This window comes from Rutilus rutilus, assembly GCF_951802725.1.
Source record: "Rutilus rutilus genome assembly, chromosome: 19".
Classification (NCBI taxonomy): domain Eukaryota; kingdom Metazoa; phylum Chordata; class Actinopteri; order Cypriniformes; family Leuciscidae; genus Rutilus; species Rutilus rutilus.
The window spans coordinates 27688718-27711118 of NC_140232.1; the positions used below are offsets into that span (position 1 = coordinate 27688718).

General features: G+C 37.3%; 1 protein-coding gene across 9 annotated transcripts in view; it reads left to right on the top strand.

Moving 5' to 3' along the window:
- The first annotated feature begins 6794 nt into the window (after positions 1-6794).
- The window catches only part of cep350 (centrosomal protein 350), a 39637-nt gene continuing 24030 nt past the window's right edge, over positions 6795-22401 (top strand). For 6 of the 9 annotated variants that reach the window (XM_084389202.1, XM_084389208.1, XM_084389204.1 and 3 more), the window contains exons 1-14: positions 6795-6926; positions 7847-7937; positions 9298-9498; positions 9743-9839; positions 9927-9970; positions 10723-10837; positions 11576-11732; positions 12544-13103; positions 13345-13458; positions 15436-15558; positions 18065-18181; positions 19410-20032; positions 20438-20562; positions 21160-22055. In XM_084389202.1, the coding sequence (XP_084245328.1) occupies positions 9755-9839; positions 9927-9970; positions 10723-10837; positions 11576-11732; positions 12544-13103; positions 13345-13458; positions 15436-15558; positions 18065-18181; positions 19410-20032; positions 20438-20562; positions 21160-22055 (2959 nt within the window). In that variant the 5' untranslated portion in view covers positions 6795-6926; positions 7847-7937; positions 9298-9498; positions 9743-9754. The remainder of the gene's footprint in view (positions 6927-7846; positions 7938-9297; positions 9499-9742; positions 9840-9926; positions 9971-10722; positions 10838-11575; positions 11733-12543; positions 13104-13344; positions 13459-15435; positions 15559-18064; positions 18182-19409; positions 20033-20437; positions 20563-21159; positions 22056-22401) is intronic. The other 3 variants (XM_084389205.1, XM_084389207.1, XM_084389203.1) reach the window with 3 other exon arrangements.

Here is a 22401-nt window from a genome sequence, read left to right on the forward strand (position 1 = left end):
ATTTTAAAATAAAAACAACCAAATAAAAACATTTACTGAAAATTATTACCTGCATGTCATTTGACCATTAACCAACATCAGAAAACCGTGAATATGCAAATGTGTTGTTACATTATTGAAGTATTAACTTATAATATCAGGGGGTACTTCAAGTAAATATTTTACATCTAAGGAGCTGAGCAGTCAAAAAAGTTTGGAAACCCCTGGTATTAATATGCATCCACTAGATCCTCCAGTCACATGAATGGTTTTTCAGAGCTGTGTGCTTCTGTTGACTAGCACAGGTTTGTAGCTTCTAACTAGCTGTGTGACTATGAGGAATGATTACCTCAAAATGTACATCCATATGCAAGTTCGAGGAACTTTATTTAAATACATACACCTCTTTTGCTATTGTCAGGTGCCAGTGATTATCCCATAGGTTGCCGACTCCTGCACTAGATGTCTTTGATCGTTGCAATGCATCTGCTTGTTTTCTCCACATCTTTTGCCACGAGTTGCGGGTTACGTTAAAAATTGTACAACTTGTAAAAATGCACCTCGAGACTCTTGCAGAGGCTTTTTGGACATAAGAACACATCCTATGTGAACAGCCCCTGATAAATAAACATGTGGTTGCTAATGCTATTGTCTAACTCAAAAATAGGTCTATCGTGCACATAACAAGTCAATTTATCTTATTTATCTCTGAGAGTCGCTATCAAAGGATCGCCACGCTCAAGGTGGCAAGAGGTATCACATCCAGTGAATTGATAAGGGACTCTATTACTGGGGTGTAATAAAGCCAGTATAGGATAGTCATTTAGAAACATGGAAAAACAACTCGTTTACAAGGCATGTTTGAATTCCGGAGAGCCCTGACAAGTCACCTAAATGGCCTGTGTCACCGTGACGGCTTCTCCCATTTCGAAAATGAGACTCCATATACGTCACGCTAAGTTCTTGTACGCTGGTGCTGAAGACCTGAGGTGCATTCGAATTAAACAGCTCAAGACGTATGTAACTTCCCCAGTGGACAGAGCTGAGACTTTCACAACAGAACAGACGGAGAGAACGAGCTCAAAACTAATCAGGGGCTAATTATGCTGAAAATATGCTTTAATCAATGACTTGCCAGACTCTGAATTACAGCCTCTCTCATGCATTAGTGCACCTTTAATCCTCTCTGCTAGTCATTTTTTACTCAGAAATTTCTAGTGCAGTCACCACCTCACAATAAAGCCTTGTGAATGTGAAAAGAGAGCTGCTTCTGAACTCTCTGCAAATGTTGTACTGTGGTCTGAGTGATGGGCACTGTACAGTGTTCACTTACAGCTTAATTTTGTCCTCTAAGTCATATATATTCCTGCTCATCTTTTGTCACATATAAATATCTTCTCTAGAGCACCAACAGCAAAATACCTTTGAAACACATCTCATTTTAATTAGGTTTTTTGCCTGATTTTCGTCTTCATAAACAACAGATGCCCCTGTGGGATATTAATTAATTATATCAACGTGTCTTAACAACATTTCTGAGGTCACACGAAAGTTGTTGTCAACAAGGTCATGCCTTCACAGTCACATGAAGAACAGACAAAAGTCCAATTCTAGGGATCAAATGATGCTCGATCCATGAAAGCTAAAAATCCTTAATTAAAACTTAAGTGGAACACAACAATGAACTTGAATTTCAACCCTCGTCTCCATGACAACAAACAAAGAATCCGCCACATACACGTGTCTAAGAGAGCAATTCACATTGCTTCATACTCTGTGCACTTGGGAATCTGGATCAAAGCGCAACTGTGGTGTATACACATGTGCACAGAAAATTGGATAAATGGCATGGACTTCAATAAACATTCTGAAGCCCTTTGCATGTCTGGTGCAAGCCGCTTTAACTCCGCACATCAGAACGACAAGTTCCAGGCACATTGACATCTGGTGACTTCACAGGCAGCTTTCATGGAAATCAAAGTGGAAAAGAGACATACCCAGACATAGAATCACTCTGATGCTGAAACTGCTGGCACCCTGAGCTGTCTTAGTAGATAGCCTAACGGTTTTATTTAGTGTTAGGCCTGTCACGATTACTGATTAATCATCTGGTTGTGGTTTTTCGATTTAATCACAATTATTTAAGATAACCGCAATTATTGTGCAGTTTAAATTGATTTCACATTTTGCCAAAGAACATAAAAAACACTGTTGTGAAGTACACAAAGATAATCAAAGGTGTTCCTTTCACAAAGGTGTTCTGACTGCATTATATTATGTTTGGATACTGGCAGAAAACTTTATTATATTGTATTATAATATTTTTTCACAGCATTAAAGTATATGGGCCCATTTTATTATAATATTCTATACAATTCCTGTCACGGGAACACACGGAAAAAGAGGTAGATCCAAATGCAGCATATTTATTATCAGGGCAAATTGGCCAATCCAATTCGTAGTCATCCATGCAGGGTTAAAATTCCATGTTAGCAATCCAATAAACAAATAAACAAGAAACAAAACAAGAACAGGCGAGAAAATAGACTTCAGAAGTGTAAGTGACATTAACCAACGACTCCGTGACAAACACTGACCAGACAGGGTATATATACACAGAAACTAACAATCTGATAGGGAACAGCTGAGTGCAATCACGAGTGATGAGACAAATCAGTTGGTCATTAACTTCATTTTTAAACCACAGGGTCTCTAATTTGCAGCATTGGGTGAAAATTATTTTTTTTATCGCATTTATTGTATTCCAAATTGCAAACTGAATTCAATTAGCAACTGAAATAAAATTGAAAGCTTATGAATTGAGATCAGATCAAATTAAATCGTGAAATTTGTACCAAGGACACTTTTTTGCTGGGCTGTAAAGACTCAAAAGTAAAAAACAAAAGTGAATTGAATTGCTATTAAGATGCATTGCAATGAGGATTGCATCATTTTTCCAGTAACTGTTTAAGTAATAAATAATGCAGTGATAACTGAATGGGGAAAGCCATTTGTCAGTACAATTAATGAGTGATGTGGCAGTTCTGTAGTTTTCCAAACAGCACTACATAATGCACACAGACATTGACAGCACCACCTGGGGTGCAGACTCTAAAAACGGGGATGTCTGTTATCTACTTTGCAACAGAGAACCTGTATTGACTAACACCTCGTCCCCTAACCAAGAATCAATGTGCACTGAGAGGCCCTTGCTCATGCTATCTAGAAATGAACATAGACTGAACCATGGTCAGTGACAGGTGCGGCTTTTATTCTTTTAATGTCCATTTATTTGGTTTACAAATATTCACTTACAATTTTTCTTTTTGTATAATGAATAGTTTCTTACTAAAGCAACTACTTATCTTTATTCAATATTGTGTGTAACTAAAAGTAATTATACAACGTGGAGCGATAAAGTTATATGGCCTCAATCAATGATTCTTGTCAATCCTTGATATGATGCATTACTGGTATTTACTGAATACAAAGCGTTTCCCGGCAGAATGTTCATTTTTAGCGGCATTTAATGCGCAAAACGCTGTAAACATGGAGCAACACTTTAGCGGAAGTCACATTAATCCATTAGTCAGGTAGGGTACTAGGGTACTGAGTAGGCTACTGGGGGTTGGGGAGGGGTAGCGAGCCAACAGTAAAGCAAATGGTGACATGGAACGATAAAAAAAAATAAAAAAAAATAACATTCAGTTAATATTGTATCCACATACGAAATAATTTACTCAACTGCTCTATCAGACGCCATTTTTATTTAACCGTCGAACCGGATATCGGCAACTACAAATGCATTCTGTCTCGTTAATATTCATTCTAACATGATTTGATTTCTTCCTACTTTTGTAAACTGCATTTTCAACGTTCGGGTTGAGTAAGCGTTGCCTGAACTACAACATTCCTACTCTTCTGCGCTGCGCGTGAAATATAAAACGCGACTTGGGTAGTCTGATTAGAACGAATGACTCATCAGAGTCGGTTCTTTTTAGTGAATCAAAAACATACAACGCTACCAGTCCGACTCTCGAACAAATTACTCTAGTGAGCGGTTCTTTTTGGTGACTCGAATCGCGCGAATCCCATTCAATTACGAATAAATGACCTTTGACTCGAGCCGGTTCTTTATGATCTATTTCTTACTGAACCATAAGCAATTGCTTTCGTAATGTCCGATTCGAATCGAGTTATTATTAACAGTGGTATGTTGTAGCATTTAAATGGACATTTAAATCAGTGCGGTGTTTACTTACTGGTTGGTTGTGTGTAGTTAAATATAGGTATGCCTACGCGATTTTTTGTAGGCTATCGTTTCATAAAAACAAATAGGCTATGATTTAACTAATGTTATAACACATTTTTGTCTGTTTAATGTTGTTAATTCAATAGGCTATATAGCTATAGGGCCAATATGCCGCCTTTAAAAAGTCAGTGAAAAGTCATTTAAAAAGTAAAACTTTCTGTATTTACTAAATAAAAGCATCTAATGTGTTATCTTTTCTGTTTAAACCTGTAACTCACAAATGATCAGTTAAACTCATCAAAGGCTTCAAGAGCAGTAATGCAATAAGAATTTTTCTTCTTTTTAAAATATTTTATAGCCTACTCAAAAGTAGCCTGGACAGCTAAAAGATTTGTTAAAGAGGAATTGGAATCGGAACTACGCAGGTTCATTAAATAGCCTAGGCTACGACTGACGCGTCTCTGCAAACAAGAATATCATTTTCTTGACATCTTGATTTGATTAATGATTCAACAAGGCACATCCCGTAGATTCACTAAAATGAACAAAAATGACAAACAAATAAATAAATGAATCAAAAATAATTTTATCAAAACACTTACAAGAAGTTAACGACAATCTAATGTAAATTAGCCTACACGTCCAGCAAAACATCTGTAAGAACTGCAATTATAAATCTCGAGTGGGTGGCAGTGTTAAACACATCAAGCTAATACCTAGGCTATGTATAATGATAATGAGCGATAATAAAAACATAAGCTTACCAGCATCAGATAAACGGAGCGCAGCTACAAGTGCTCTGAGTCTGGGCTCCATCACCGCAATAGCGTAACGCAGAGTTTCCTTCACTGTTCCTCACATTCACCTGCGACTGAGTGGCGTTTTTCCATTTCTGCCGTGCCCGTATTCTGAAAATATGTTTCTGTTAAGCCAGTAAGTACATCTGTCTTTCTCTCGCGCGCATTCTCTGATACAGCACTAAAATGGTTAATGTACTGGAGAGATTGCGGGTGCTGAACACAAATACCCAGTTTCAAACAGAGTACGACAGGTTAGATCACCAGAGGGGGGCGAGAGTAACTGTCTCGGTAATTAGAAAACATCAATTATTAAAATATTTCACATTATGGTTTTTAACACAGTGATACAATGGTCAGCAGCTCGGTTTACATGCTATTATTAAGAGGACTGTCTAATCTGGAAATATTAGTTTTTTGGGTAAGTGAAATCCCATGCATGCATTATTACACTTAGTGCATGGCTTGTTTAATGGTTTTATTAGAGAAAGAAATTTCAAACCAATTGCTATGTTACTGTAAACTATCAATCTGTGTTGAGTTGTTGCTCAGGTTCTTCATATGGAAATTCATTTGATGAGCTTTATTAATATATATTGAACAATATTTTCCATTTTGTTCTTGATTTTGTCGATATATCTGTTCTACATTTCTGTTTTTATGTAAATTCAACGTCTCAAACGAGTGCAAAAGATGTAGGTTATATCTGTAATTTAAATAGTTTTTATTTAATATGTTTTCTGTTGCTCAACACTTGATATTTACCTCTCCTCTATTAAGTGTTTAATTATAAGGGCTTGCCTATGGTTGATGTGTGACCCACCTTGGGTGAAATATATGCTAAAAATGGCTTTTTCCGTAGTTTTTCATTCTTTCTTGCATTGTTTGAGGCAGAAGCTGAACATATAAAATGTTTCTGTCTGGTCATCATTATGTTTTGGATGAGTGGTGTGTTACATGGTTTATTTAATGGGTTTTATTGGAGAAAGAAATGAAAAACCAATTGTTGTGGTTAGGCTTCTTGTCTATCCTTTGATTTCAAGGATCCACTTCACCATGCTCTAGGCAATCCTGAAGCTAAAGAAAAAAAGATGCTCATTCTCTCGAAAATCCTGCTCTTTGCTCCATGCAGGCAAGATCACAACTGTGCTCCTCACTGACATGACAAATACTGACAAGTGGAGTGACAGCAGTTCCTGTTGTAACTAGTGTAGGCTATACATCCCATATTACACTATCAATAATAATATGCCTAATAACAACAACAATACAATTATTATTATTATTATTCATATTTGTATTAACTTTTTTTAGTAACATCAACAAATGTTACAAATGTATAAAAAAGTATTATAATTCATAATATAATAATTATAATAATACATATTTTTTATTTACTTTTTATTATTTCTTATAATAACCTCAACAATAAAAATATGTTATATTATTATTATCATCATTTATTACTATTATTTTTCTTATGAAAACGATTTTTTTAATATTTATGTGACTGTTGACATATCTTTGAAACCGCAATAATAATAATTATAATGACAATGATAATGATGATAATAAAAACACGTCAGAGCCAGTGTTGACCTTGCTGAACCCATAACTGGTGAAGTAATGCCATATCTGTGCCATATCTCAAGGATCAAAGTAAAAAAAACACATTTTTGTTGCAATTCCATTAGTTAAACACTAGATGTCAAACACGGCCACGAAATAAACACACGTTCTTTACGGAAGTATCGCGAGTTTCTCTCAGACGTGAACTTCCTGAAACAGTTGTTTGGATAATGGCGGACCGTCAAATCTAGCCAACGGCCGTCCTAACTTATCATTAAAGCCGGGAAACATACACCGAAAGGCGGGTAGCAGATACAATAAACTTTTAGGTAAGTATTAACCAATCACATTCTGACCTGGACGCTTAACGAAAGACAACCTGATCCCAGACAAACGCAAAAAAGTTTGTTAGCGAGCTTTAATGGTTTAGCCGGTTAGCAGCATCTGTTAGCGATAACTTTCGTCAGAGAATTTAAAATCATAGACCTACAGTTTCGTTGTAATATTGTGAAACTCTCTGAGGTACATCATTATTGTTTCAAGTTAGACGTCGAGTCGGTTGTTTGGTTGATTTAGTTCGCTGTTGGATTTCTCCTCAGTAAGGTAGTTCGCGTGAAGTTGTATTTGTGTGATTGACACTTATAACTTACGTCATCTGTATTTCTTTATATACTTATTTCATATGAATGTTTTCTTGTCTCATATTTTTTGTTTGTTTGCTAGCGTAATGAAGGTCTGATTCTGTATAAATATAAAGGTCTATATAATGCTTATGTCTCTTCAACTGTAATGTAGGCTATGTTCTTATTTTCTTATATCCTTTTTGTCCACTTAAGTTATGTTTTATGTGTTTTTTTTAGCTAAGCTCTAACAATGTCGAGTATATGTATTATGCGATCGGACACTCTGTGAGTCCCTTAGAAGCGTTCGCTTGATATTTTATCCTGGTTTTGAATGCGATGTCAGCTGATCTCTCAGCTGATGCTGCTGATCTGTCATGATGTTGTTTCCCTTTCCCTTTAATTCAGAGTAATGCCCATGAATAGTTGTTGAGAGGCTAATCAATTTCAGTAATTAGCTGTGTTGATTCCAGCATCTATCTAACGCTGTGAACATAATAAGTGTGAATATAAGAGTGCTGTGAGTTAGATTTGTATAATGATTTATGAACTGCTAGTTTAATAACTCAAGACTTTGAGCTTTCACTGTCAGATCACCTTTTTTGTAACGTTACTCGGTCTGGGTGCAGGTAGAGGTGACAGAATCGCCAGCTGTCCGATGTGTCCAGCTGTCCAGAAGACAAGGTGGACTTATGTCTCTCTGAATAAAGCTGCTGGAAAGTGAGTCCTGGTCCATTATGTGTTATGCATGTAATGCATCCTTCTCTTTAGTCTTGTTAATTAGTATTATTCATCGTTTGTTTACATGTGAGCAGTTTTTAAATGAAACTATAGTCTCATAACTGTCGAGTGCTGTGCATACAAGGTTAGATGAAGTTTCAATTCCCAAAATGTGATATGAAATTGAATCAGGAAGAGGATATTCTTTGTCTGGTGTTTGTTTTTGTTACACATTTTTAGAAAGTGATATTGAAGTGTATTATATTTATGAGTAGCTGAATAGAGAGGATATGGATGAGAATGGTGGGTCTTTTATGGGTAAATCAAAGGATATTTTATGCTTTTCTTGGCAGTTACTTTGCCTATTTTGTACTTTGAGGCGAATAAAGCTTTGATTCTTTTGCAGTGCTTATTTTGTTCGTTTTAACAAGTGTTGATTAGTTCAAAAGGAATCAGATCATATTGTCGTTTCTGTCAGTATCTCCAGTCCAAAGCATGTTGTTTTAACATGGATAGAATCAAGTCCCTGTTTAAAAAAAAAAATTCTCTCTCGATGGTCTGTTTAACTGTTTCATTGTTCATAACAATGCGAAAGAAAAGACTTATTGCTGCCTCTGTTTCATTGCGACTTTAACAAACATGCAAACAAAGAGCATGAAATGTGTACAAGCTTTAAAACTGGTTTAAATAAAGGGTAGCAGTGACAGATCTTTTCTTCCGTATTTTATATGCACACCCCAGTGTAGCATAATTAAAAAACAAAAATGTAAGGCAAGGACTTGGTATATGTGTTGATTGGATGTTGAGATGTGCATTATAAAGTGGAGCCGTATGATGAACACAAACCTGCAGGGTTGGGGTTTAAGTGGACTAAATGATTGGAGAAGTCCTGCACACTTCACCAGAGAGAAGTGTGTTTTTCACTGGAAGGTCCTGTTATGAAATTTTAATTAAACAATACGAGGTCAAAAAAATTAAGTGTATGCAGATGATTCGTTCACAATAAAGTCTGTTATGTGCTTTTAGAATTTCATGCTGACTTTAAAGTGTTGTTGTTTTCCTCATTCCAGACACATTTGGTATCTCCGTTACCTCATTCAGTGCTGTTAGAGAAGTGGTAGAGCGTGTTTAAATGCCTCTTCACCTCTGTTTTCCAGCATAGGTCTGAAATTCACTCAATGAAATATACATGTAGGCCTCTGAGATATGTCTTATGCATGCTTTATTAATACTATATAATTCAAGGTTCTGCGCAGAGGGTGTGATTTCAGTGTCCCTTTGGAATACTTAGTGCGAGTTGTTGCAGTGCTTCAGACAGTCTGCACAAAACACTTGTTTTTTTGTTTTTTTTTTACTCTAGAATAGACCATTGAATCTGTTTGCTCTGGGGACGTTCGAGGACAGGGACACTGTGTTATAAGGGTAGTGCTTGGAGGAAGACCGGGTGATTCAGATGACTTGAAAAGCTCTGAGACCATCATATGTCTGGCCTTCAGGCAATCTAACAAATTGTACACCATTACTTCAACCCTCGCTTTGATGAAAAAACTGAGACGTTTGGGTGAGACATTAAAACCTAATACTGATATGCTTTGATCAATCTATCTTAGTAACAATCAGTTAAACTTGTGGTTTGGCCAAATAGAATTTAGCACAAAGAGTACTGTCAATGAAGTCATGTGTTTTAGTGATATTCTTAGCAATAAGCCATTGCCAAAGAAAACAATATTTGACAGCAGATGTTGACAAGACAATTGCTTCTCTCACATTGTTTGCCTGTTCCCCCCCCCCCCCTTTCCTCTCAGGTTGGCATAGCGATGTGGAGTCGCTTGCGAAGTGAGGCGGGGCCGTCAGCCTCGGTCTCTTCCCAGCCTGCCCTTGCTGGGCAAGACAACAGGAGAGGTTCGTCCAACTATGTAATTCTATACTTTAAACATCAATGTGAGCGTATTTGCGTGATTTCTTATGTTAATGTTTTTCTCTCAACAGAGATATCTCAAGCCTGGAACAGTCTAAATCAGACCAAAGCTGCCGTGAGTATTTCTTAACCCGTGTTTCAGGTTCTGACCTACTTATGATGCCAAAACAGATACCTTGTTACATAGACTTTGTTATTTGTAATTCAGTAAGTGCAATTATAAGTAGCTGTTCATAAATAAGTGAAAAAGTAAGATACTCTGTAGGGCTGGGCTGGGTGATATGATGAAATTATCGTATATTGACAATATCTCATTATTATCGCGATGTCGATTCTAACAGTCAGTTACCAGATGATCATCGATAATCTCAGGGAAAAATGACAGCTATATTTCACATAGCCCCATAATTACCATACACATATTTATTCACATGCAATAGCATGAATTAAATGTTTTCTATAGACTAGTAGTTAGTAGGCTTAGGAATAGAAAACAGTGCTCCTCATGAAACAAAATTAATTTCAAGCACAAATTTGATAAGAGCAATGTGTAAATTATTTGCAACACTAACATAACAGCAACGCTACTGTTTTATGTAAGTTTAAGCTCAAAGTAAAACGTAAAACTTTTAACGTTTCAATAATCAAATTAAACTAACTGAATCGCAAGCTATCAATTAGATAAAGTGCAGCCAAACTCAACGTGATGTGTGTTTACATTGTTTGTCGGCAGTGTTGTCTCCGTGGGGTGGGGCTCGAGTAGACGATATAATTGAATAGCGCGATATTTTGTTAGATGATTTACTATCTGTAGCATTATCCCCACAAGATCTGTTGACTCAATGGCTAATTGTGGTCTTGTCTCAGTTACGACACATTGAGAATCGTCTGGAGGCTGCACCAGGCACTGGAGTGCTTCTGGACTCAGTGCTAGACACAAAGAAAGCATCTGTTAGTGGCGGTCGGAAAGTAAGCCGCAGAGGTAAGACAGTCACATCCTCTGGAGCACATATAGAGGAAATTCACTAGAGAATATTATACATCCGCGCTTTTAATGTCACCTAATATATATTATTGTACTAGATCAGTATGTATGTTTTGTGGAATGGTACATTTTTGTTTGTTTGTTTGTATTTTCATAATTTATATGTGGTCATTATTTAGTTTATTTAATTTGCAGGTAAATTTTTTAATGGTACATTTTTGAAAGCCATTTATTATTTAAATTAGCTTTGCTTATTCTGTTAATGAAGATACATGAACATTTAGTACACACACTGTTTTTGATTTATTTCAAGTCATATATGACTAAAACTAAAGGCTTGGAATTCAGTGATTCATACAGTATGTTAATTTACTAACAGCTTTATGAGTTTTAGGTGATTCATCAAAAGAATTGATACTAATCTTAATGTTGACTTTAATGTTTTTAATTGTTGTACAGTAATACATTATTTTTGTATAAACCTCATATTTGATAATAAGAATATTGTACTTTTTAAATTCAGTTGTCACAATGCAGGACTATTTAAGTGACTACAGCCAAATTTATAAATAAAGTTATTATTTTGAAAAAATGTATAATACTTTCATATATGCACATACACGCACACACCTTTATATATTTCTTTAATATATGTATGTATATATAAAATGGTATAACATTCTTCAAAGTTTTGCCTCTTCCATTGTTTACGTGTCTTCTATGTATTTACTACAGATGGTCATCGTGCGGAGGAAAGTGGATCCAAATCCAGAACACGGAGTCGGCGCAGTCCAGACAAAAGTTCCCGCAGTCCCTTGAGGAACAGCACTCTGGACAGTAATGCCAGGAAACCCAGCGGCGTGGAGTTCAGAGAACCACTCGCTTCATTCAGGTAAAAGCTGCAAACTAATTAATGTGTTAAAGCTGAAGTTTGTAATAGCAAACAGAAATGCTACACATTGGCTGTAGCTGGAATGGACCCTTTTCACAGACTGTGATGACACGTTTCCACAGTTATCAACATAAACAACACAGTTATCAAAGTAATAAAACACAAACTAACGCTGCTGCTGCTATGGTGTTTCTGATACAACAGCTGAGGGAGTGATGGCAAATATGACCTCTTTCTCTCTTCTGACCAATGTGATCACTCTCTCGATGCTATCATGGATTTTTTCTGTTGCTATTGGAGCAAATGGGAATACAGAAATTATATTGCTGTCATCTGCCATCCACCACTATAGAAGTTTATCCAACTATGACGAATTCCGCTTCTAAAAACCCCGTAAATGTGAAAAGGGTCCATTGAAGTAGTTTAGAATGGGGAAAAATTACTTTTCATTTAAAAAAAAAAAAAAAAAAGTTCAAGGAATTAGATTAAAATATTTGTTTTGGTAATAACTTCATTATTTGGTTACAGCATGTCTGAATGATAAAGGAATGAAAGTTATGAGCAGACTATGGAGTATGCTGAGGTCAATGAGTGTAGGTTTTGTGTCTGAAGGTTAAGTTTGCTATTTGATCCTCTCATACAAGACATTTGAACAAGGAACCATCATTTTGGCTTCAGTAACTTCAGCACACATGTAGCTGATACTTCCCTTTACAGGCCTACTTTTTTTGTTTTGTTTTTGAGTTGTTGTATACATGACTTCTAGTCTCGTGATCTTCAGTTTAAACGGAATCATGTCTTTCTTTTATAGGGAAGCATCTCCGCTGCCAATGTCCCAGACCCATTCTGAACCAGAAGCCCATTCGTTACCAACAGAGGTGGCAATTACTCAGCCTGACTTTGCTTTAAGCCAGCTGGTCTATCAGCGTGACACCCGAGACATGCAGACTGCAGACCTGGACAGCCTGTGCTCCTCGGCTGTAGACAGCACATCTGTGCGCTACCTCAACGATCTGTCTGCTCTCAACGCCATTCACCAGCCTGACCAAGCAACACCAGGGTCAGAAGTCAGGCCCAGAACACACTTACAGGCTGAGACATCCCAAACGTCCCTGAGGTCCAGCCCGGGTTCAATCGCATCCTCACAACGGTTGGAGAACCTGCGACGACGGCAACCTGATGAAAAGCTGGAGAAGCTGAAAGAGAGAATCCGCAGACAGAGGGAACATCTGGAAGAGACGGAGGACAGAAACAAGCTGCTGGGATACCTGGAGCAACCTGTGGGTATTGAGGCAGCAGGACACGGTACCACAGTTCCTACTGCTAAAGTCCGAAAAGTGGCCCCAGCCCCTCCTGCACCTATTTATAAAGGTAAGCTGACTCCAGAGAGAAAAGATGACCCCCTTGTGTTGGACTAGTAACTGTGTAGTAGTAAGTTCAGACCCGATAAGGCCTATCACCATTGTGCCCTTGAGCGAGGCACTTAACCTCAGGTTGCTCCAGTTCTACAGTCCCAGTAATAGTTGTTTTCTAAGATACTCAATATAAAAGCATCAGTTAAATGTTTTATGAGGTTGTTGAATGAGAAGTGGCTCACTTCTGTGTTTTCTAGGCTTCAACCCCATTGAGACTAAGATTCGCACACCTGATGGGAAAGTGTGGGCAGAGGACGACTTCCAGAACTTAAGCAGGGAAATATACAAAGACCTGACGCAACAGCTCACAGGTATACATGGTGTTCCAGACTGTTATTTTTAATTTTGTCTCATTTGTTAACATGAACATAACAATGAATAATGCTTTGGTAACCCTTTACAATAAGATCACATTAGTTATAATGTAGTTTGCATTATTTAATTTATTAATTAACAATGAGCAATACATTTCTTACATTATACATTTTTGTTAATGTTAGTTAAAGTTGTTTATTGCTAGCACATGGTAGCTCAGGACCATTAAATAATATTAATAGATACAACTATTGATTTTGATAATGTATTAGTAAATTGAAATGAACATTAACTGAGATTAAAAAATGCTATAGAAGTATTTTCATTGTTAGTTCTTAACAACTAATGTAGTTAACAAATGCAAACTTATTGTTAAGTCTTACCAATACTTCTAAAGCAAAGTGGTATAATTAAGGTACCCACAAAAATGTTACAGTATCGTGATCATAAACATCTCACTGGTTGTCATCTTAATTACTCGTGCTATAATTATGTTTTGTGATTTGAGTCTTCCTCTTTATTTCAGCCTATTAGCAGGTTAGTGAATGGGGCATTTATTTATTTGGAATTAAAATGTTAATCCATTTGATGTGAAGGAGCTCAAATGATTTTTACTCCCCATTGCAAGCCCTCTGAGTCATGAAGCATGAGTAATGAACAGGAATTAGGACAGCATCACTGTTTTAACAGCCACTGAATGCAGCTCACAAAGTTCATGTTTCTCTACTGGATTGCAGTATGGTCAAAAAGCATGTTTAATCCAAACCGCTCTTGGACGCTGACTTAAATGCTCCTAACTGGCTCAGAGTTTCCAGGCGTACTGCCACAGCCATAGTTACAAGTTTTCATGTCAGCCCTGACTGTTCTTAGGAGTTTTCTTCAAGGTTATTGGGAAGGATTGCATCAGTTTGCTCCACAGTTCCTTAGAAAATCATTATGGAACAAGCTCATTATAGTATGCATAACAATGCTGCTTATTCCCTGTCGGCATGCAATAGATTTGAGTTGCTATCATTAAATGATAATATGGTAATATGGCCATATGGTACAAATTTGTTGCATTTGTTTTTTCCTGAAAGTCCCTTTTAGTTATTTTATCATTATATGTATTCTTATTTCACAAAATGGAATTTAGTTTTAGATGTACATTTTCCACCCTCTGTCTGTTCCTTGTTTTGAATTGACTTAAACAGATTGAAACATGCAGTTTGAGCTTATTCATGGGAATTAATTAAATCTTAATGCTCTCATACCTGTGAGACATGAAATTAACGTAATGACAGTTTTTAGGACACTTGATGGCCAATTAAAAGTCCATTATATCATTTTGTTGTTTAATTTTTTATTTGAATACTCTATAAATCATGAATGTTTTTAAATTGTTTTGTTTGCTACTTTAGGGGACAAATTGGTGAATAGTTGTTGTGTAAATGTGGGCAGTTGTGGTAATATCACTGATCTATTATAGATCAGTGGGTAATATGTGCATGGTTGTGAGTGTAATGTAATGAACAGCATTGTTATTTTTTTTTTGTATGATTTATATACTACTATAGTTTTTATTAATATTTTGAGTTTGCTTTTATTTTTATGCTTTGTTTCATTTTAATTTTTAGTAATTTTGTTAAGTGCTTTTGTCATTTATCTTAGTTTTGTATATTTAAATATTACTATTTAGGTTTAATTTTTTTTTTTTTAGGTCAGATTTAGTTTGATTTATTTCCAGTTAGTATTTTAGTATTTCATAGTAATTTCATATAATTTCATATTATTTTAGTGCTTCAACTTCAACTTTTTTTCAGTTAGTTGCCAAAGCACCATTTCTAATTTTCTTCTTCTTCAACTTTCTAAAGTTTTACTTCTAATATTTATGTTTTATTTCGTTTCAGCTTTATTTCAGTTAGCATGTTTTTAATAGTTTTAGTTAACAATAATAACCACGATGAACAGTGATGAACTCTGTCTTTTCACAGCAGCGAGCACAAAGCCAAAGCAGAGGCCTGGAGAGCGAGAGAGGGTAAAAGAGAAGAAACCATCAAAGCCTGTTAGGAAAGTACACAGATCTTCCTCTGCACCAGACTCAAATGTTAAACCAGGTCTGAATTCTCTTTTACTTTCTCACTGTCTGTCTTTTGGACACTGTGTGTCTCTCAAGCAAACAACTGTAGCTTATTTAAGCAAATGATATTGAAATTCAACATCTGAATGAATGCACATATTATAGTGCTTAATTGTAGTTTTGCATATGAAGATCACAATCTGCTCTGAAAATGTGCAAATGTTCCACTCAACACACATACATGCCCACAAACTGTCCTGGCAGCCTGTGTGATCCTCTCTTGACCTGCCAGCGTCACTGTGCCCTGTTCTCTGCGGGGCTTTCTTGGAAACAGGCATGTGTTAATGTCTGTCTGCAAGCACAAGCTAAGTCTCTTATCTCCACAGAAATTTCTAGAATGTGTAGCATGCAGATTAACAGGATTGCTGTGCTGTGACGCTGACGCAGAAATGCTTGACAATGCTCCAAGCCGTTGTGGCCTCGCTGACAGCTGGAGAGGTGTCACTCTTGTCACGACTAAATAGAAAAGTGACATCTGACTCCTCCTTCCACCCCTCCACTAGTTTACCCTGTGCAGCCCTAACTTCAGAAATAGATGTCTGAAGTCTGTTAGTTCTTCTCACGTTGTCTCTCTTAGTGTAACACAACCCAAGTGAAGGCTGCTTCTAGTTATACAAGCTAGATTTTATTTTGCATTCTGCAATGTTTTGGAGTGCAATGCCAAACACAATTCAAGTACATTAGCCGTGTTTCCGTTACAGATTTGTGCAAAACCGTTGCGATATTTTCTAAACGTCGATAAAGAACTATTGCGAAATGACGGCGTTTCCATTTAACCGATCTTATGCGACTAAAACATAATTTCTTGCAATAAGACATTCCAAAAATCATGGCAACGGATGTTGGTAGGTTTATGAATATTGCAGCCACCGCACTAGCCATTATTTTTAATCGAAGGAGACGTAGGCGTGTTATCTAAGTATTAATGGCAAGAAAAGCCCCTTATACTTGTGAGCGGCACGTATGAGGTGTTTCTGTGTGTTTCTCCCTCCTATCTGCTTCAAGGTCTTGATAAATTGTGGCATTTCTTTGTTTAGAATCTAGTATTTCCGTAATTCTTTTGTCTTTTATGAGTTTAATAAAGAACTCTGTCTCGTCTTTTGTCCATACATACTGCGTCATCTTTAAAGAATGATCAAGTTTTACGTACGCCAGGTGACCTGTAAATGCGAAACAAACTTTCCATTGCAGTTTTGCGAAATATTCCTTTTTCGAATTGCCTGAAAAAGGCAATAAGCGGTAAACTTTTTGCACTATATGTGAGTTTTGGCTAAATTTACGTGTTTCCATTGGGCTTAATTTCAATTCGCAGTTTCAGTTTGCGCAATTTGAAGGGTAATGGGAACACGGCTATTGAAATCTTAACATCGCTGCAAGAGGTGCTGCATGCAGACATTAGCGTTAACTGTCAGTTTTCACTTTTAGGGTACCGACTGACAAGCAAACAGTTTGATGAGAACAGTTAAACTTCTGTCATTTTTATAAGTGTTTACTTAATACTCTGGTGTAATGGTACAGACATTTGAAGGTAACTCTTTCCCCACTAATACAGGGCTCAACAGTAAGGATTTTATTCTCCTGGCCCAGTTGGACCAGTTGTTCAGATTTTTTATTTGCCCTTTTCACTGGGCATGCCATTTTTTTTAAGTATATTTTATTTTTAGCAACATATTTTATGTGGCAGAAATAATGTTAAACATTTTATGCCACATAAAATATGTTGCTAAAAATGTGTGTGTATTTATTTATAGATGTCACATTTACATTTTCATTACAAAATAAATTACTACAAATAAATAATAAATCATTTTTAAATTTACATTTTTAGCAATAAATTATGCCTACTCTATACATGACTTATGATATGATAACTATACTTTAGGGAATTTAAAGCATGCTGTCATTCTTCGTCAGCAGTTATATTTGGCTTTTAAACTATTTTAATAAAGGCAGCATTAAGGTTTTTTTTTTTTTTTTTTTTTTAAATGTGTTGTTTTTCAAAATGAAACCATATTCTGCTGCAAATTAATAAAGAGTATTTTGATTTTATCCACCTCGATTTGATTGGATTGTGAAATATGGGCATTGGTTAATATTGTTCCCTTTCCATGTGGTGTTGAGTACGTAAACATAAAAGCCCAGTTTTTGAGGCTGAGAAATATATCTTGATACCATTTGTATTCTTTAAAATACCATGCACAGATGAATCATGCATCGTAAGACCAGACTCATTTAATAAAGTAAATACTGTCAATTTTAAATTGCTATCTGTGTTACATTAAATGCGAGTAGGAGGTTTTCTCTGGAGAAAGATCATTAAATCTGTGTGAATGTGATTCAGAGCAGCTATTCTGTCTCTTTATTATTAGTTACTTTTGTCACACTTTCCTCTCTGCCTTAATCACATCTGGTTAAAAAAAAGTACAAATTAATTATTGGAACAACTGTTAGTCTCAAGGCATCTATGTAACCTGTCTCCATAGCGATCAGCACGTCATCATGGCGAGATGGGCAAAAGCTGGTGAAGATGATGCTGGGGCCGCCGCCACGGTTACACAGAGAGCCTCGGGCACAGTCCTCGGAGACACAGATGAGAACAGGTGAGAGGGTGAGATATCTGCCAGGCTCCTCTCCTGTCACCATGCAGACAGTTTAGAGCTCGGCCACACCACAAACCAAACTTAAAATATCTGTATTTATTCAGCCTTAAATGTCACAAGATACCTGGTTTTTGGCTTCTCATATTTTGGATACCCAACCAAATGTTCTTGAGGTGTTTTAAATGAGTTTAATGCCAACTGTTATTAAATACCACATTGTTGTGAAGTGCTAGTCTTCCAGCAGCTAGTGCTCCAAGTGTCAGGTCTATTAATAAATAAAGATTCAGACAGCCTCCCCGCATTGGTAAACTTTGCTGCCCAGTGACCGTAATGAATAGGGTTCGACTTGGTGTTTCTGACTCACTGCACAAGCCGACCTGATTTCTTTCACAGTCCTGCTGCCATCCACACATGCAGGGATGGACCCAGACTTTATACAGCCACTCCAGTACTGATTTATTGGACTGCAGAGACGGAAATGCTCAATTCTATATTGATTTAAACATTATATGCAAGCAACCGCTGAAGAGGATGTTTTTCCAGTTCAGTCATGGGTTACAGGGCATGTGGCATTAAATTTGTGTTTGGGTGGCTAAAAGAAAAAAAAAAGATTGATTAAAACAGAAGACATACTTTAACTGTTATTGTATTCAAGCACTGTGCAATTCTGACATTTGGCAAGTCTGAAACAAAAATCTACCTTGTCTGCTGAGTTGAGTCACAGAAGCTGAAGCTTCTTGTAAATGAAAGGACAGTGACAGTAAAGATGTTTGTAATGTTACAAAAAATTATATTTCAATTAAATATTCTTTGGAATAAATAAATGATTTCCACAAAACATATTAAAACAGCAAAATCCGTCCCAACATTGATAGTAAGAAATGTTTCTTGAGCACCAAATCAGCAAATTAAAATGATTTCTGAAGGATCATGTGACACTGAAGACTGAAAATTCAGTGTTGCTATGATAGACATCAATTACATTTTAAAATATATTAAAATATAATTAGATTTAATATATATTTAATAATATAATAATAAACTGTTCTTTTAAGTTGTAATATTTCACAATACTGTTTTTACTGATTTTGAACAAATAAATGCAGACCAGGTGAGCAGAAGAGACTTATTTATTACAACATTTGACGGTTGTTTAGATGTGTAATAATCTCACATGTCGTCTCTCTTTTTCATCGTCTACTGTTTTCCTCTCTATCTTTTCCTGCAGGCCCTGTCCCCCGTTCCAGCTCTGATCCTCGTCTTGAGCGTAGCCGGCGTTCAAGGCCCAGCAGTGTGGAAAGACATCGCAATCATGTTCTTCGGGATGAGCCAGCTGGACCCTCCAGATGTGCAGGGGATGATAGAAGAAAGTCTCCCAGCACAGACTTCCTCTCAGCTGACATCCAGGGCATCCTAGATGACCTGCAATTGGAGGAGGGCATCAGCAGAAGGGCGGCAGCGTCCAGCTCCAGAGTTCATGCCTCGACCCGAGCTTCCCGAAGTGCCAGCCCTGCCAAGACTACCAAGAGAGCAGAGTCTTTTGAGAAGCCCGTGCTAAAGAAACGGCACTATGACTCAGAAGCTGTGCGAATGTATATTGCTCAAAAACAGGAAGAACGGAAAAAACGGCAAGCGGAGGAGAAGAGAGCTCAGAGGGAGGAGGAAGAGAACAAGAATAAACGCCTACAGGAGCTGTACAGGAGACAACGAGCAGGGGCTGCAAAGGGCCCGGTTGCACCTGAAGCTCCAATTAAGAAGCGGCTCCAGGAAACATACACCAAACTGCTGCTGGAACAGACTCAGCTCAGAGGAGATATTAATGCTTCTGACATAACAAACATAGGCCAGCAGGTAAACCTTTTTTTTTGCAGTTAAACATCTTCTTGAAGTTGTTATATTTCATAGCATTAATTATATTGTAGTATTTTTTTTATTATAGTATATAATTATGAATTAATTAATTAAAATATTTTTTTATTTAGGTGATCAAATTTACACTACCATGAGAAGTTGTAATAATATTTCACAAGAGCATAATAGACTTACCGTCCTTAAACTTTTGAATGGTAGTGTAAATAAAACATTTAATTTCAGTCATTTTAGTTCAGTTAAAAGTCTCTTTTGCTGTCTTTGTATTAGGCTGTATGAAATAAATATCACGTTTTTATTTACCATTGGACACCCTGGTGTCTAGATATTGACTAAGTCCATATTGATTGGCCACTCCTGTACGCTTTTTTTGTTGTGACATTGCAGTCGAGACCAGTATACCAGCCGTCTGGAGAGTCTGATAAAGAAAACAAAAGACATGATCGACCTCAAAGTGCCACCTCCAGCAGTGATCTGTCCCTCACGGAGCAACGGCAGCCTCCTTTCTCCAGGTAAACGCACACAGAATCCCATTACATTACATCATCTGTGTCATAATGTAATGTTTGTTTTTTTTCATCTAGAAAACCCTGAAATTGTTAGCAGTTGTTTCCACCAAAGAGCTTCATTTTTTGGTGTTTATCTGTTCTAAGCACTGAACAGATTAATAAAATATCCGCTTTCCCTATATGGGAAGTCGTTTATATTCCCTTACACTGACAAAATGCTCTTATTTCAAGTAGTTCTGTAAGAACAGATTAATCCGTCAGGCGTCAGCTCAGTGCTTAGTGAGAAGTGTTTGTTGCTTGCCTGTATCGGTTTCCATGGCCACTTTTAAGTGCATGTAGTTGGTGGCGTCTGCTGCATGTTAAGTTTGTGGACACTGAGACGTTCCTAAACTGAATCCTTAAACTAATGAATTATTTTGGTAAAATTACATGAAGATATGCTTTATGCAGTATGTGAATTTTAAGATATACATTTTCAGAGGTTTTTGTAATGTATTTTTTTGTATATTCATTAGTGGCAGTCTTTTCTTTTTTTTTCTTTTTTTTAGGTCATCTGGTAATTATACTTTAATAATCTGTTGTCTTGTATTGTTTTTGTAGGAATGAGTTGGGATTTGCAGGATCACCCTGGCTTCAATCCGACCAGCGCAGTCCCGCTCTGAGGGTCAGCAGCTCTTTACCGCCCCCTTCTGGTCAAATCTTCTCTCAACTGTTAGAACTCGATCCAGAACCTTCACTACCTAACAGAGAGTCCCGAACTGCACATGCGTCGTTGCCCTCAGCCACAGGCCGCAAAATGAGCCGTATTGAGGCTCTTAAGGCCACCGCTGCTTCTCTCTCTAGCCGTATTGAGAGCGAGGCACGCAAGCTAGCCGGTGCTGGAATAAACTATGGTTGCAGCAGGGATATGGGCACAGGTCTTTTAATCCCTACCGATGACCGCTGGGCTAAACCTGTCAGTCCACCAGTCAGAGAGAATCCGACAGAGACTGATGACCTGGTCGAGAGGATTGAAAGACTGCTTGCTGAGGGTCAGAGCACCTATGATGAGGCCCTACCAGGTGTGGGCAACCTGCAAAGCTTTAGGGAGAGGGTGGAGACTTGGAACAAACAAACACCTGCGTCCTCCGGCCTCCCTTTTAGAAACGTACGCAAGACCCATTCTCCTCCAAAGCCTGTTGTTCAGGAAGCTGAGCTGGACTCCAGCGGAGGTTCTATCAGCGAGGGTCCTCTGCTGAGTGAGGGCAGTATGTCTGACGAAGACCTGCAAGAGCTGCCCAAATCCAGACTGAGAACCACAGGATACAGTGCAGCCTATTTGAATGGAGACAGTTTGAACCCAATTTCACGCTTTCAGAAAGAGGCAGAGAAGCACCTGCCTTATAGTTCGGCTAGTCTGGTACAAGGAGGAAGCAATGGACCGTGGGAAGAACTGGCCAAGGGAAGCCCACACAGTGTTATTAATATATTTACAAAGAACATGAGTTACGGCAAAGGTGAGACATTTTGTAACATTTGACCTGTGTTAACATTTCACTATGTCTAACATAATAACTGATGTGTACAAGACTGTCACATTATGTATGTATAAGGCACTTATATGACCTTTCAAAAGTTTGGGGTTAAAAGTTTTTGAAAATTTTTCTCACCAATGTTGACTGTATTTGGCCAAAAATACAGTAAAACAGTAATGATGTGAAATGACTGCATTCTATTATAATACACATAGAAATGTAATTTATTCCTTTGATGGCAAAGCTGAATTTTAGCAGCCATTACTTCGGTCTTCAGTGTCACATGAGCCTTCAGAAAACATTCTTATATGCTGATTTGGTGCTCAAG